Source organism: Oncorhynchus masou, chromosome 1 (genome assembly GCF_036934945.1).
Source record: "Oncorhynchus masou masou isolate Uvic2021 chromosome 1, UVic_Omas_1.1, whole genome shotgun sequence".
NCBI lineage: Eukaryota > Metazoa > Chordata > Actinopteri > Salmoniformes > Salmonidae > Oncorhynchus > Oncorhynchus masou.
Window position 1 is genome coordinate 69655652 of NC_088212.1, and position 18199 is coordinate 69673850.

General features: G+C 43.5%; 1 protein-coding gene across 1 annotated transcript; it reads left to right on the forward strand.

Annotated features, from left to right (window-relative positions):
- Positions 1-1763: 1763 nt before the first annotated feature.
- LOC135558976 (calretinin-like) lies at positions 1764-16733 on the forward strand. Its single transcript, XM_064993287.1, has 11 exons — positions 1764-1930; positions 6781-6857; positions 7173-7262; positions 7903-7983; positions 8758-8814; positions 8980-9057; positions 9156-9211; positions 9320-9359; positions 11794-11847; positions 13855-13926; positions 16048-16733. The coding sequence occupies exons 1-11, from the start codon at positions 1837-1839 to the stop codon at positions 16162-16164; spliced, it is 816 nt and encodes a 271-aa protein (XP_064849359.1). The 5' UTR covers positions 1764-1836; the 3' UTR covers positions 16165-16733.
- The last annotated feature ends 1466 nt before the right edge of the window (positions 16734-18199 follow it).

Sequence of the window (18199 nt, forward strand, 5' to 3'; positions counted from 1 at the left end):
GCACAAGGCTGGGATGGGCTACAGGACAATAGGCAAGCAGCTTGGTGAGAAGGCAACAACTGTTGGCGCAAATATTAGAAAATGGAAGAAGTTCAAGATGACGGTCAATCACCCTCTGTCTGGGGCTCCATGCAAGATCTCACCTCGTGGGGCATCAATTATCATGAGGAAGGTGAGGGATCAGCCCAGAACTACACGGCAGGACCTGGTCAATGACCTGAAGAGAGCTGGGACCACAGTCTCAAAGAAAACCATTAGTAACACGCGACACCATCATGGATTAAAATCCTGCAGCACACGCAAGGTCCCCCTGCTTAAGCCAGCGCATGTCCAGGCCCGTCTGAAGTTTGCCAATGACCATCTGGATGATCCAGAGGAGGAATGGGAGAAGGTCATGTGGTCTGATGAGACAAAAATAGAGCTTTTTGGTCTAAACTCCACTCGCAGTGTTTGGAGGAAGAAGAAGGATGAGTACAACCCCAAGAACACCATCCCAACCGTGAAGCAAGGAGGTGGAAACATCATTCTTTGGGGATGCTTTTCTGCAAAGGGGACAGGACGACTGCACCATGGATGGGGCCATGTATCGCGAGATCTTGGCCAACAACCTCCTTCCCTCAGTAAGAGCATTGAAGATGGATCGTGGCTGGGTCTTCCAGCATGACAACGACCCGAAACACACAGCCAGGGCAACTAAGGAGTGGCTCCGTAAGAAGCATCTCAAGGTCCTGGAGTGGCCTTGCCAGTCTCCAGATCTGAACCCAATAGAAAATCTTTGGAGGGAGCTGAAAGTCCGTATTGCCCAGCGACAGCCTCGAAACCTGAAGGATCTGGAGAAGGTCTGTATGGAGGAGTGGGCCAAAATCCCTGCCGCAGTGTGTGCAAACCTGGTCAAGAACTACAGGAAACGTATGATCTCTGTAATTGCAAACAAAGGTTTCTGTACCAAATATTAAGTTCTGCTTTTCTGATGTATCAAATACTTATGTCATGCAATAAAATGCAAATGAATGACTTAAAAATCATACAATGTGATTTTCTGGATTTTTGTTTTAGATTCCGTCTCTCACAGTTGAAGTGTACCTATGATACAAATTACAGACCTCTACATGCTTTCTCTCTCTCTCTCACACACACATTCAAGCTTTATCAAAGCTGCTGGAGCCCCAAATAGAAAGAATGGGAGAAAAGTGAGAAGAAAATAGATAAAGGAGGAGTGGGGATATCCCCCATACCAGAGCCCAAAGAGGCTTTATCAGACTTTAGTGGCAGTACAATATAGTTGTCCTACTGGGTGATATGATTTATGCCAACTATGGGATTGAATGGCCAAGGAGTCTAAGGAGAAACTTAAATCTAAACAGACCCTATAGAAGAACTGGGCTTACTGCGAGGGAGATGAAGCAGTGAAAGAGGGATGCATGGATGGATGATGGAACAGACTATGTGATGGAATGCTTTGATGTAATTTTCATCTCATGAGTGCAAGAATATGGGGCCTTTCTCTATATGATTAGATTTCCATAATTCCAATCAACACAGAGAACTGCCTCCAGAGCAAGGAGCATGCATGGACAGTGCCATTGAGCATCTCTCAACCCTCTGAGAGGAGTGACTGAGAACCGATCAGCCTGTCTCACACTCCATGCAGGCTCAGAGCCGCTGCGCCCCCTTTCTGTCAGCGTGAGAAGTGCATGCGCCGCGGGTGGGTTTAAAAGCCCTGGTTGAGCGCGAGCTGCAGACAGTTTAGAGAGGCTTTAGATCCGACTGGGACAAAATTAACTCTGGATTTCCACGTGCTCCAGGAAGAAGGGAAAAAGCAGTAGCGACTGAACGATGGCGACTCAAGCACAGCAGCCACCTCATCTACACCTGGCAGAGCTCACTGCAACGCAGTTTCTTGACATCTGGAAACATTTCGATGCAGACGGTCAGTACTGCGGCCAGGGGGTTAAACTTGGGCAGGACTGTACTATGGGCATATCATAGGAGTAGGCTGGTTGTAAATTCAGAACGGTTGGATAGTTGTTAAATTGATAGACTAGTGCTTGGTGGAACAGAAGAAGTGAGCAGATGTGATAGATGAGGGTAGAAAGTCATGTGTGTTGTACTGCGGGACAGAGGAAGTGGGAAGATGTGATAGATGAGGGTAGAAAGTCATGTGTGTTGTACTGCGGGACAGAGGAAGTGGGAAGATGTGATAGATGAGGGTAGAAAGTCATGTGTGTTGTGCTGCGGGACTCATATGGGTTGTTATTTGGACAGAGTCTTGGGACTCTTGGCAGTGATTGTCAGTCAGTGTGTCCTGTGCCCTGTTCCGTGATCATGCACTTCTGGAAAAATTTGTAACTTTACACTTGTTTATTAACTTGAATTACACAATTAGCATATTGAAGTTGTATAAAGGGGCATTTGTGGGGTTTGCAGATATTTGTTGCAGAACTGTTGGATAAGGAAACATGTTTTAAAGTAGCAAAGTAGAAAAGCATTTTAAAATAGTTCAGTTTGTGCATTTTTCCCACACGAGCATTATATGAGATTTCAGTCGACACGTAGGCTACATATAATCCCATATAACCATGTTTGTTAATCATCTTTTTTTTTAGTTCCTCAATTACGCCTCAGTAAGAACCGCGCAAAGCTATGGAACAGAAGTGCGCTGCTTTGGACCACATTTGTGCGTGAAACACAAAAGTCTAATGAAACATTTACATTCTTTGAGATTGAACATGCGTTCTTGCGTGATCATATTATGTGGTGACGTGGGTGTATTACGGAGTGGCTGTTTTTAACGCTGTTTGTTCGCTGTGAATAATATATGTTTCTGGCTTGTAGCGACCCCCACGAGGCAACCGGATCCGCGCGTCTCCTATGAATGAATTTACTGACAGGCAGCTTGCGGTCAAACCGGGGGGAGGGTTAGGAGAAGGGGGAGCAGTGTGTGAAGTAGATGGGGAGAGAGGACAGTGAGGAGGGAAACGTGGAAGTGGGGAAAAGGAGGGCGATGGAATGAATATAGGGAATAGCCATATAGCCTTTCCAGTCATTGGAGGAAGGATGGGGGGCTCGAAGGCCCAGTCGCGGGTATGGTGTGCGTCACTGTGCGCTAGAGCTGGTCTCCGCTACACAGCACTCAAAGGTGATCATGAAAGGTTAACAGCTATACGAATTGCTAAATCCCATGACCCCCAGTACCTCTTATTTACGTTTTTGGATTTATATATATTGCATGGTATATATAGCACTGCGTTCTCTTTCTTTAATCTACCCATGCATTCATTACTGCACTGCGCAAAGCATGTTGAATCCTTCTCCTCCATCCCATGGTGGTCCCTTAGGGCCGTTGGAGACGTTCTGCTTGGCAGCAAAACGCTTAGACTTACTGAGGGCTCTACTAAACACGCCCTGTTGAAGTGTGTAAAGATGTGCCAAAAAGTCTGTGACATTGTGCAGACTTGACATGTTTCCGCCCCATAGCGCTCACTCTGAGCTCTGCAGCCTCTCACCTAGAGCGTGTAAACAGTCACACCTGAGCAAGCGCATGGATTCTCCGAGTCCATGCGCTTGCTCAGGTGTGACTGTTTACACGCTCTAGGTGAGAGGCTGCAGAGCTCAGAGTGAGCGCGGAAACATGTCAAGTCTGCACAATGTCACAGACTTTTTTTTACACGCTCAAGCACTCCACTGTCCCAGCCGAGGGTTAAATCCGCCCACGGGTCAACTAAGCCATACCCATCCCTGGCGTGCACTGGGCTGGAATGGACCTAGAAGTAGTAGAGCCAGGGATGGGGATTGAGTGCAATTACACACACACACACACACACACACACACACACACACACACACACACACACACACACACACACACACACACACACACACACACACACACATTCCACAAATTATAGTTTGTCAAGTCGAATCCATGTGCCAATCTGTGTCCATAGTCTCATACATGATAAAGTGGGACTAGAGCTGGGGTAGTGGAGCATGCTTTTCAAGAATCATAGATTTTAATTTTGGTTCAATGTCAATGATGCGTTTCAGACTTAAAACCTTAGATGTTTCACTCTTAAGACAGGATTTGTATGGTGTGTGTGTGTGTTATGGTTTGTGCAGAATGTGTCTGTGTGTGGACTGGACAGTAGGCCTATGATATTTGGGAAGCGCATGCATTATTCCATTCTTCACACCAAATATTATTCCATGCAAAGAAACAAGATCTATGTCTAACATAACTGGAAAATGTATGAACAGGGCCATGTCACTCCCTGACCGTAGAGATCCTTTTAATTCTCTATTTGATTAGGTCAGGGTGTGACTAGGGTGGGCAATCTATGTTTTCTATTTCTTTGTTGGCCGTGTATGGTTCCCAATCAGAGGCAGCTGTCTATCGTTGTCTCTGATTGGGGATCATACTTAGGCAGCCTTTTTCCACCTGTAGTTTGTGGGATCTTGTTTTTTGGTACTGTGCTGTTTAGCCCTACTAGACGTTACGTTTCGTATGTTATTTTTTCTGTGTTCATTTAATAAATTAAAATGTACGCCTACCACGTTGCACCTTGGTCCAATCCTTTCATCGATGAGCGTAACAGGCCAAGCCTTTTGGGCCCTATACGAGATTTGGTTGGGGGGCCTGCCACCTATCTAGCAAAATATTTTAGTGGCTCCCCACTTGACCATGGAGATATTTATTTATTTTTTAAAGTTAATTTCCTGCAATTCTACACATTTTTCCATAGGGCGAAAAAAAACTATCGCAAATGTCTAACTAATTTCATGCAATTCTATTTGTACGTGAGATTGGCAAACAAAATCAATGTGGGCCCCCTAGAGGGCAGGGCCACTGCGTACGTGCCCTTCGTTCCCGTTCGGTAATTTGGTCATTATTACTACAAATTTATATAGCAGGGAAGACCAATTTACCATTCTAAAAATGCTTAGCTTCGTGGGCTAATTGAGTGCTGTCAGTGACTGACATAACAAGAGGAAAACTGCTGATGCACAACCACATTTCGAAATTGCAATTTGTGTATTCTACTGTTCTAACTCTCAACTGAGAGTTAGAGGGAGATTAAACTAGTGACTCTCTCTACTATAGTCCCATTGATGTAGATCGGGGCATGTTCCCTCCTCTGCTTCCTGAAATCAACAGTCAAATCATTTGTTTTGCTGACATTGAGGGAGAGGTTGTTGTCATGATGTCACCACAATGCCAGTTCACTTACCGCCTCCCTATAAGTGGACTGGTCGTTGTTGGTTATCAGGCCTAGAACCGTGGGGTCATCAGCAAACTTGCTGTACACCATGCGTAGTCAGTCACATGCCTGTCATGTTTGTGAATGTCGCTACAGAAGATCTAGTGCCCCAATAAACATCTACCTGACCCCCCACTGTCAATCCCCCAGGCACAAAGCAATTCCACTGTGAATATGTTGCTAATGCTCTCTGAGCTGCTGTTTTTAAATATCTTTCTGCAGCAGCATTACCAGAGAATTTCCACACTTCCCATTCGTAAATGCCATCCTGATCCGCCGAAAGGCTTCAGATGCGGGCAGTGCTTTGGTCATGTGACTAATGCAGAACCCCCACCTTCTCCCAACACTGAGGATGTTAGAGCTGGTCCTTTCTTCTACTCTCTCTCTCAGTATATATATATAGAGAGCGAGAGAGCGAGAGAGAGCGAGAGAGCGAGAGAGAGAGAAAGAGAGAGCGAGAGAGAGCACAGACCTGGGGGAACTCACACAGCACAGACCTGGGGGAACTCACACAGCACAGACCATGGGGAACGCAGAGAGCACAGACCTGGGGGAAGTCACAGAGCACAGACCGTTAGAGATCTGATCAGCCAAGATAATTAGGAACTTGTTATATTCTCAATCAGCCTTAAATATCTACAGCATGTGGATTGCCCCCAGAGTGCACACACACACACCCACACACACACACACACATACATATCAAGTTCTCTCTTTCCCCTTTCAATGATTTTCTTCCCCGTGTGGCTCAGCTATCGTTTTATTCCTATGGTGCTATGACACAATAAGTCACATTAAGCCCCTGCCCTTTCAAATCCCTCCTTCCGACCTACCCTCCCTTTCTCTCCTCCTTCCTCTATCTCATCCCCATCAGATACTGGGCCTGATGGTTTTGCTGGGATATCAGACTAATCCTAGTAAGGGCCAGGGAGCTCAGCAGTGTGCGTGCGTGTGTGTTAGATATACTGTATATATGTGACTCAATATGATGTTACTGTACTCTTGTGGGAGTCGTGTTGGCCAGATGGACAATATTCTGTGACTGTAGCATTAGGCTAGATAATGAGAGTGTTTTTGTCAGCAGGTTTCCATATGGTTTAGAGTATGCAAACAGTCATACTCTCTGGATTCCTTGTGGACTCGTTGTTCTGGACTTTCAATGAGCTACTTGTTGAGCAAAGGGCTTTAAAAAAATGCCTCTATATTGAACCCTGTTTTTTTACAGTAATGGAACACACAGTACATACCAGGGTTCTATTTCAATTCACATTTGGTGATATACTGAGCATCTTATCCCCTCACCTCCTTCTCAACAGTATTGGAGAAGAAGGTCCAAGGTCCCTCCCCGACTTTTTTCTCCAATGGGATTTGCAAAGGAGGTGAGGAGAGAGGATGCGAGGAATCAAGGAAAGATTAATTAAGACATAATTAACTATTATGTTTTCCACAGGTTCAAAGGTCAATGAAATCCCAATCTCACTGATCCCAGGAATTCTCTTTAACCCTTGGGTATGTTCTACAGGAAATGGCTACATCGAGGGAAAGGAGCTGGAGAACTTCTTCCGGCAGCTAGAGACCGCGCGGAGAGGAACAGGCGTGGTGAGTGGGTTTGAATACTTTGAAATGCACCCTTCCTTCCTTCCTGCATTAAAGTGAGTGACTGACTCCATCCTAGTCGAGGCAACCTTAAACATTGTATTGAAATGATAAAATTGTCCACTTTACTGTCATCCTCCACAGTGTATTCAGACTTCTAGATAGGCTGATAGACTGGATAATGACAATTTCATATAATATGCTGTAACAACTCATCATCATAGAGAGTTGTTAGGTAGGAAGTCTCTGTTTTATCTGTTTTTGATTTATTCTGTGTGTTTGTGTGTGTGTGTGTGTGTGTGTATTTGTCTATTCAAGGATCCCACACATGCTGCGTTTAGAGAGAAAATGAAGGAGTTTATGATGAAATTTGACAAGAATGCAGACGGAAGAATCGAGATGTCAGAAGTAAGACTCATACTGTACACAAGCACATTCAAACTCCTCAGTTGAAATGTCTGATTACTTTTTACGTTTTCCTCTGATGCTACAGTTGAAGTCGGAAGATTACATACACCTTAGCCAAATACATTTAAACTCAGTTTTTCACAATTCCAGACATTTAATCAGAGTAAAGATTCCCTGTCTTAGGTCAGTTAGGATCACCACTTTATGTTAAGAATGTGAAATGTCAGAATAATATTAGAGAGAATTATTTATTTCAGCTTTTATTTCTTTCATCGCATTCCCAGTGGGTCAGAAGTTTACATACACTCAATAATTGTGATACGGTGAATTATAAGTGAAATAATCTGTCTGTAAACAATTGTTAAAAAAATTACTTGTGTCATGCACAAAGTAGATGTCCTAACCAACTTGCCAAAACTATAGTTTGTTAACAAGAAATTTGTGGAATGGTTGAAAAACAAGTTTTAATGACTCCATCCTAAGTGTATGTAAACTTCCGACTTCAACTGTATATCTGCATATATGTTCTTTGTTTTGTACACAGTGTTGTTGTTGAAATCCGCTTTAATATTGAGTTAGTAGCCAAGTGTACTAATCCTCTCTCTATATATTTTCTCTCTCTCTCCCTTTTTCTCTCCAGTTAGCTCAGATTCTGCCCACAGAGGAGAATTTCCTGCTTTGTTTCAGAACATTTGTGGGATCCAGTGCAGAATTCATGGCGGTAAGTTGTGTCTGTCTGTGTCTCTGTGTGTGTGTCTGTCTGCCTGTCTGTGTAAACCCACTGCACTGTACAGTATATCAATCACTGAAGATGGCTCCTACTATCATTGCTCTCTGATACAGATAACGTTTTGGTGTTTGCTAAGTCTGATCACTTCGCCCCATACACAAAAGCCAACACAAAAACACATCCATCCACATACACAGAGAGCTTAGAAATATCAGGGAAACAGGCATCTCCTTGTCCAAAGCATTTTATATCTAGAAATGACTAGAGAGAGAAAGAGAGATAGGGAGGGGGTTCCTTTTAACTTTTAACTGTTCTCTGCTGCTGGAGACACACAAAGTAAGGAGAAGGGAGGCTAGACAGAAGGAAGGAGTTTTGCAGTGGTCCAGTGTGCTGGCTATCCCGTGTTAAAAGTGGAGGGGTGGGGGACACAGGAGCTATTCTCAGACTGCCATACATTATGGATGGGTTGCAGGCTTACTGCAGGAGAGTGGGGGAGGGGTGATGTGGTTTGGGCATACATCTTTGATAAGGTTCCGCTCTAGACATGGGACAGCTGGTAGATTAAAACACAAATTATATACTTTTCTGTCTCACTCTCATCTTCTATCTCCGTCTGGCTACATTCTCTCTACCGATTATAGCATTATGACTTTTCCACTTGTTGTTAAAGTAAAGCGGGTTTTAAGGCTTTAGAGTTCTTAATCTCTGTGTTTAAATGCATGTGTACTGTGTTGTAATGAAATGTTAAAAATGCTCTGTCTACAGGCATGGCGAAGGTATGACACTGATCGCAGTGGATACATCGAAGCCAATGAACTGAAGGTAAACAAATGTGTCAAGCTTTTAAACATTCATAACCTTCATTAGTCAATTTCCAAGGACTTGTGCTTTTTGTCAGAGGAGGACCCCTGAGCACTCATCCTTAAACTTTAATGTTGGGTCATTGAGCCAATTATCAGTGGGGTAACGAGGATCTGTCTTCCTCAGGGTTTCCTGTCAGATCTTCTGAAGAAGGCCAACAGACACTACGATGACAAGAAACTCAACGAATACACACAGACAATCGTGAGTATGACACACATACTGTACATGTGTACTCATACACACAGGTTTAACACCGCGTAGTAATGTTACGCAACTAACTGTTGCATTTCACTCTCCAGCTGAGGATGTTTGATCTGAACGGTGATGGGAAACTGGGCCTGTCTGAAATGGCCAGGTGAGTGTATGTGTGTCTTGTTCACTGAGAGACTCTGTGTGTTATACTTGAATCCATTTTGAAGTAAAGAATCTGAATGTGAACGATTTTTTTTAAATCTCATTTAAGGCTGCTGCCAGTTCAGGAGAATTTCTTGCTCAAGTTCGAGGTGAGACCTGACCCACACACCCCACCCCCACACCCCACACACAAAATCGTTTAGGAATTGGGGCAACTTATTCATTTGTGAAAGAGTCGGTCACTATGTGAATTAAAGCAGTCTTGACAATAACCCTAATGTAAAGGTCATACAATACGTATATCGGCAGATCTATGGTACAATTCAGCTTTATTGTATTCACTCTAAGAGGATTAAACTGTTTATCACAGGAGAAGTTTACTGAGTCTGCACCTGTCTAGACTATCACATCGACACCCTTAAAAGTCCTTGCAACATTCTTGCACACGCACGTTCACACACACACACACCTGTCTGTCTGTCTGTCTGTCTGTCTGTCTGTCTGTCTGTCTGTCTGTCTGTCTGTCTGTCTGTCTGTCTGTCTGTCCTACAGGCTCGTTAATGAAACCAGTTAGACTCCAGTTTGTGAGGAACAGATGCAGGCATTCCCATGGTGCTGCAAGTCAATATTGGGAAGATGTTCCTAATGTTTGGTATACTCAGTGTATACAGTTGAAGTCGGAAGTTTACATACACCTTAGCCAAATACATTTTAAACTCAGTTTTTCACAAGTCCTGACATTTAATCGTAGTCAAAATTCCCTGTCTTAGGTCAGTTAGGATCACCACTTTATTTTAAGAATGTGAAATGTCAGGATAATAGTAGAGAGAATGATTTATTTCAGCTTTTATTTTGTTCATCACATTCCCAGTGGGTCAGAAGTTTACATACAATCAATTAGTATTTGGTCGCATTGCCTTTAAATTGTTTAACTTGGATCCAACGTTTCGGGAAGCCTTCCACAAGCTTCCACAATAAATTGGGTGAATTTTGGCCCATTCCTCCTGACAGAGCTGGTGTCACTGAGTCAGGTTTGTAGGCCTCCTTACTCGAACACGCTTTTTCAGTTCTGCCCACGAATGTTCAATGGGATTGAGGTCAGGGCTTTGTGATGAGTTTACTGTGCCTTTAAATGGCTTGGAATAGTCCAGAAAATGATGTCAGGCTTTAGAAGTTTCTGATAGGCTAATTGACATCATTTGAGCCAATTGAAGGTGTACCTCTGGATGTATTTCAAGGCCTACCTTCAAACTCAGTGCCTCTTTGCTTGACATCATGGGAAAATCAAAAGAAATCAGCCAAGACCTCAGAAAAAAAATTGTAGACCTCCACAAGTCTGGCTCATCTTTGGGAGCAATTTCCAAATGCCTGCAGGTACCACGTTCATCTGTACAAACAATAGCACGCAAGTATAAACACCATGGGACCACACAGCTGTCATACTGCTCAGGAATGAGACAACTTCTGTTTCCTAGAGTTGAACGTACTTTGGTCGCATTGCAAATCAATCCCAGAACATCAGCAAAGGACCTTGGGAAGATGCTGAAGGAAACAGGTACAAAAGTATCTATATCCACAGTAAAACGAGCCCTATATCGACAGTAAAACGAGCCCTATATCGACATAACCTGAAAGGCCGCTCAGCAAGGAAGAAGCCACTGCTCCAAAACCATCATAAAAAATCCAGACTACGGTTTGCAACTGCACATGGGGACAAAGATGGTACTTTTTGGAGAAATGTCCTCTTGTCTGATGAAACAAAAATAGAACTGTTTGACCATAATGACCATCATTATGTTTGGAGGAAAAAGGGGGAGGCCTGCAAGCCGAAGAACACCATCCCAACCGTGAAGCATGGGGGTGGCAGCATCATGTTGTGGGGGTGCTTTGCTGCAGGAGAGACTGGTGCACTTCACAAAATAGATGGTGTCATGAGGAAGGAAAATTATGTGGATATATTGAAGCAACATCTCAAGACATCAGTCAGGAAGTTAAAGCTTGGTCACAAATGGGTCTTCCAAATGGACAATATTGTGGCAAAATGGCTTAAGGACAACAAAGTCAGGGTATTGGAGTGGCCATCTCAAAGCCCTGACCTCAATCCCATGGAAAATTTGTGGGAAGAACTGAAAAAGCGTGTGTGAGCAAGGAGGCCTACAAACCTGACTCAGTTACACCAGCTCTGTCAGGAGGAATGGGCCAAAATTCAGCCAACTTATTGTGGGAAGCTTGTGGAAGGCTACCCGAAACATTTGACCCAAGCTAAACAATTTCAAGCCAATGCTACCAAAAACTATTTGAGTGTATGTAAACTTCTGACCCACTGGGAATGTGATGAAAGAAGTAAAAGCTTAAATAAATCATTCTCTCTATTATTGTTCTGACATTTCACATTCTTACAATAAAGTGGTGATCCTAACTGACCGAAGACAGGGAATTCTTAATTTTTAAATGTCAGGAATTGTGAAAAACTGTGTTTAAATGTATTTGGCTAGGTGCATGTAAACTTCCAACTTCAACTATATCATATACAATATATATTAGATTTTTCCTTTCCCTTCCCTGTCTTTTCCATCTCTCCAGGGATGCAAGCTTTCAGCAGAGCAGTTCAATGTAATCTTCACCTTCTATGACAAGGTAAATGAGCACAATATACATATTTGTAGGGAGGGTGTATAGGTGGAAGAGTGTGTGAGAGAGATTGCTTGAATCCCTGTCACTCAAGCTACTAGCTCCATGCAAATGGTCTCTTGCACAGGTAAGTACTCCAGAGACACACCTGCGTCTGTATCAATTATTTTGTTAGTGTTACCTTGGTAACCTTCCCAGTAGCGGTGCGTGGGTAAAATCAGGGGGGAAGCCAATCCAGAAAAAAGACATATTACAACCTCTGTTTGCTCTATAACCTGTTTGTTCATATGCCTTGACACCGTGATATATAGGCCTAATGCCGAGACAATAAGAAGACACAGTGGCAGAATAAATTCAACCACACATTTGTTTCATTACAAAACCGGAGAGCAACATCTGTCCAGTGAAGTCCAGAAACATATTGCATGTAACAGTTACATGACCTACAGCATGGTCAAGCAAGGTAATGTTTCTGACATTTTCGTACTACTAAACAACTATTGATTTAGAACCACAGAGAGTTACTGCAAGTTACAAAGAAAACAGGAGCTGCCTCCACTATTCCAGCACCATTTCAACTTATACGTCATCTGATAACCTATTCTTAGTCTAATACAATGATGATGACAATTAAAAGATACTAAAAACGATTTAGTCCAATCAATGTAAGCTAAATATGTGGCTACTGATTTATGTGTGCGCGTGTGTGTGTGTTTGTGTGTGTGTGTGTGTGTGCAAGTAGAAAAAACACGTTGACTCAACCTACTTGTAGAGAAACGCCAATGCCATCCTCTTCTTTCATGTTGCCTAAACGGTCTATGACTGTCATACAGTACACACTTTTATTTTTTGTTGTCCTAGGCTATCTTGGTAAAATACTTGCTCGCTAGCTTTCTTTCATATGCAACGATACACCAGGCCAGCTAGTTAATATTAGCATACTACACTCTTTGAAAAAAAGGTGCTATCTAGAACCTAAAAGGGTTCTTTGGCTATCCCCATAGGAGAACCCTTTGAAGAACCATTTTTGTTCCAGGTAGAACCCTTTTGGGTTTCATGTAGAACCCTTTCCACAGAGGGTTCTACATAGAACCCAAAAGGGTTCCACCTGGAACCAAAAAGGGTTCTCCTGTGGGGGACAGCCAAAGAACCCTTCTGGAACCCTTTTTTCTAAGAGCGCACATCGAGCTGTGTGTTGAAATTCCATCCTATCAGGCCAGGGGCACAATGTATGAATTTATGGTTGGATCAGAATCGCTGTTATAGTCATTGGCCAGTACAGAGAATTAAGTAAAACCACGAGTCCAAATCCCTAATTTATGAAAGGGCCGAACACAACACGTTTCTTTCTGTCAATAATGACATTTGGCTTGTGATGTGATTGGTCTGAAGCCAAATTCAAACTGGCTTCAACTGACACTTTTATTTTTGGTGCGCCAGGACCTTTCACTGCTGAGCTCACTCAGGTTAGCTCAAAGCTGATTGACTTTTATTTTATAAATGTTTTATTACGGGAGGTCAAATGCTCGCTGGCTTCCCTTGAATTAAATGCTATGGGCGGTAATAATGTCATACTCTTTCTGACCAGAGAGCATCAGATAGATACACTACACATATTGAGACAGACGGGAGCTGTTTTGTTTGGTCAGATGCTTTCTCCGTTGAGATATATTATTTTCAGCCTCTTGCGAATTGAAGGAAATTTATGAAACATAGCATGACAAAATATAATTTTGGGGGGAAGCCTGGCTTCCCTTGGCATCCATGAATACACGCTACTGAACCTTCCACAAAGAAAACAGTACAGTATGTAGACAGGTGTACAGTACAGGAGTCTCATACTAATGCCTTTGTAATGACTGAATTGGCAGTTGGTCTGTGAATGATTGATCTTGCCTGTGTATACTCTGAGTGGGCCGGATATCTGAGTGTTTGATTGTTCTTTTAATGAGAATATGATATGAGATGCCCGGCCCCTGTCTGCTGTTTCACTGTTTTTCACTGTTTCACTAGGATGGAAACGGTTACATCGATGAGCAGGAGCTGGATGCACTGCTGAAGGACCTACATGACAAGAACAAAATAGTAAAGAACAAAAGACTTAACTTATTTACTGACACATCTTTTGATTAGTTGATTGGTTTATTATGTCGTACTGCACCTGGAGTGTTTACAAGATCAGAATGATTGGCAGAACATTTTGGTCTTGTACAGGTTATTGTCTTTTGAGTTTTTTGTTGGATCAGGATGTGGTGTTGCATTGACTGTTAGGGCCATACCCAGCAAACGGGACGTCCTGAGGATATTTGGCGACTTTCCCATTAGGCCCCTTAAAGGTTTCTGCGTGATGTTATCCCACTGACGTTCTGAGAATGTTATAGTTTCCCGAATGTCACGGAGGACCATGTCAGGACCCTTTTAGTACATTTTCAGGACTTTCATTTTACTAGTCCTTAGGATGTTCTTGGCACGTTGTGTCTTGGTCCCCTGAAGGTCACCTGAACGTTCTTGGGACGTCGTGTCATGGTCCCCTGGAAGTTTTGTCCAGTTCCCGGTTTTAACATGTTCTTGGGACACTGTGTCAGGAAATAAGTAAATCCCTAGCATTGCCAAAATATAAACAAGAACACTAAACAAACTAACAAAATGACCGTGACGCTATATCAACTGAGTGCTGACAGGCAACTACACATAGACAATAACCCACAAAACCAAAATGGAAAATGTCACTGGAGGCCTGGAGGCCTGGTGTGTGGTGCCGGCACTGGTGGTACTGGGCTGGTGACACGTGACTCAGAGCGAGTGCGGGGAGGAGGAACAGGGCGTACTGGACCCTGGAGGCGTACTGGAGGAAGAGTGCGAGGAGTAGGAACAGGACACACCGGGTTGTGAAGGTACACCTGGTGTGTATAGCCGGCATCAATTGTTCCGGAACTTTAACATGTTTCAGGATGAGTACAAGGAACTGACACAGGTGGCATCGGACAGCTAACACGCTCCTCAGGGCGAATGCCGTGCATACTACGCCAACCCAACAGCTCTCTCTCTTCACTCTCCTCCAATTTCATCAACAACTCCTCGAATGTCTCATAATCTCGCCTCCATTCACTCTCCTCCAATCTGTCCAAAAACTCCTCGACAATCTCAGACTCACCCCTCAACTTCGCTGACTGCTCCATGTTCCCCCTCCCCAAAAAATATTGGGGTTTCTGTGGCCTACCTCCCCGACGTCGTGCTGTCCTCTCTTACTTCGCCGTTCCTCCTGCGCAGGTTCCAACTGCCTCCATGGTAGGCGATCCTCTCCTGCCAAAATCTCCTCCCACGTTCAGGATCCTTTACCGTCTAGTATTTCGTGCCAGGTCCATTTTTCCACAAAGCGCCGTTCCTCCCTTTCACGCTGCTTGGTCCTGGTTTGGTGGGTTATTCTGTCACGTTCGTCATAACGATGAGACCAAGGCGCAGCGTGATATGAATACATCCTTCTTTTAATAAAGAAAGAAAGAACACTAAACAAACTAACAAAATGACAAAACGACCGTGACGCTATATAAACCGAGTGCTGACAGGCACTAGAAAACAACCCACAAAACCAAAATGGAAAAGGGCAACCTAAATAGGATCCCCAATCAGAGTCAATGATAAACAGCTGCCTCTGATTGGGAACCAGTTCAGGCCACCATAGACCTACATTTACCTAGACTTACCAAAACCCCATAGATATACAAAAACCCTAGAAAAGACAAAAACACACATACCACCCTCGTCACACCCTGACCTAACCAAAATAATAAAGAAAGCAAAGATAACTAAGGTCAGGGCGTGACACCTTGATAGTCTTGGCAACAGTAACAAGAGGTGATGTGTAATGAAACTAGGGTGTGTGTGCCCAAGGTAGATTTTTTTGGGGAGGGAGGAAATGTTTCTTTGCGACTGGGAACTAGGCAAAAACCATAATGGGACCATGACCCAACATCCCAAGAAAGTCCTAAAAAAATGTCCGTCGGACGTCCCCAAGACCAACCGGGAACTAGACAAAACCTCCAGGGTACCATGACACAAAGTCCTGACGACTTCAGGCGACCATTTTGTGAAGTCCTGGGGACGTCCTAATGACTCATGATTGTTTACAGGGTATACACCATAGTTAATGACATCATTGGCTGAGGCACTAGCACTCACGTCTGTTTCGCCCCCCATTTGCTGTAGGAGTTGGACTCGACCGGTCTGGTGGGCTATAAGAAGAGCATCATGGCTCTGTCCGACGCGGGGAAACTCTACCGCACCGAGCTGGAGATCGTCCTCTGCCGCGACTCCACACTGTGATCTTTCACCTATGACCCCTGACAACCCCCCACTGTCCCCCTCCTGGCATAACCAGGTGCATGTACGACCCCCTCCTCCACTCCAATATCTGTAGAGTGGAAGTGAATGTCCACTTGAAGGCATAAGCAAGACCCTCAGCCCAACTGCCCGACTCTGTTTAACTACCTGTCCATTACTTTGCCCCACCTCCCCTCCACCCCTTATTGCAGCGTGGCGCTACCTGATGATGTCATCAGCGTTTGCAGCTTTTATTTATTTATTTTTTACATGCAATTCTATAGTGAGTTAACCATTACGTATGGAAATAATAGAAGGAATATATGATATGACTATTTATTTGAATGCATATACATTTTGCCTGAATGTCCTTTATACTGTACTCCCTTAGCCTACTCTTTGTTTTTTTTACAGTTTGCCTGTAATCTCTCTTTCTCTGTTTCTATTTACCTCCAATCTCAATGCCCCCTCCCTCACTATTCGTTTCAGTATGTTTTCTTGTTTTTGAATTGGGTTTAGGCTCATACTGTTTTAATGGAGAAATTATTGAGAGCATCAGTAAATATAGTTGATGATCACTTGTGTCTTTGCCTTACTCACAACCACAGTGCCAAACTGTCTCTATCCAAATCATGGGATCTCAGTCTGCTTAACTTCTATATATTAGCCTATAGATCTCTATAAACGCCTAGTTAAATATGTCTCTATGAAGACTTTATCTTGGCCAAGCAAGGGAGGGCTATTTTTCTTTGCCAGCATAATGTGTTTCCTATGAAGATAACGGTTTCAATACAGATGTTGTGAGCAGGCGCGTTATCTCCCTGAGCACTCTATTCTAATCTCCTGTTGAAAGGCAGCTTGATGGAGCCTGCACACTCCATTTTTCATAGATGAGAACTTTCAGAGGTACTCATCTGTCTCTATGGCACACTAAGAACACTGAGTGGGTCAATGAGTGAGATGAGTGACCGAGGGGAGGGATTTGAGTGGAGTTAAACAGCCATTCTCCAGCACCTCCAGCTAGTAGACTAGTCCTACCATAACAGCCTAACACACCTTTGAGATCACAAATTAATTGAAAGTTTACATACTGTATCACTACAGTATTTTTTGCCTCAGCAGCTCCATCTGAGACTTTGAGCCTCACTACTTACACGCACCTCCCGAATTTGCAGACAGAGCAATTTAGGGCATATATATATATATATTTGGGAATGTCCAGAGTCCTAAAAGACAATGACAAATATGCACCAGGCTTGTTTTTAGTCTTTAAAGGTTTAAAAGGACAACACCACACAACACAGTAATCATTATGTTGTTACACATTTATTTTAAATATATATTTTTGTGATAGCCTTCAGTTTCTTGGGTAATACATCTCATTTTATGTATAATGTTTTGGAGCTGTCCACATTTTTCACTGTATGGAGAAGTCTGGACAACCCTGGTTTAGTACCAAATGGAATAGTCTGACTTCCATCAATTAATCATCCGCACTTTCATCTTTAATTAAACTCACTCTAGTTTTCTTTAAACACAAAAAAAACACCAACCCCCCCCCCCCCACACACACACACACACTACTTTGATCCCAAAGCAGCCAACTGCTGACAACAGTACAGGAGAAATAGAGTCTGCTCTGTATCCCTCCCCCACAATGGTTCCTCACTCAGAAAGAAAAAGGGAAGAGGGGGAAGCGAGAGATGGGGGAAAAAGACAAGCTGCTAAGATTGGGGTCCATATTTAGCTATTCTCCCCTGAGTAGATTTGCTATAGCTTCAAACAAAAAGGACAGGGGCACACACACACACACACACACACACACACACACACACACACACACACACGGAGAGGTGCATGCAGTTAGAAACAATATTAGGCACAAACAAACAGATGTTAATAACAGAAAACGTCCGATGCTCCTCTGTCTACAACACACCAAAACAGCTTCAGCTGAGTCAGAGGATGAGGCAAGGTTGCAGCCTCGGTGCACAAACACATTTAAGAGTTATCGGCACACCGAGTAGAAAAGTTGGGT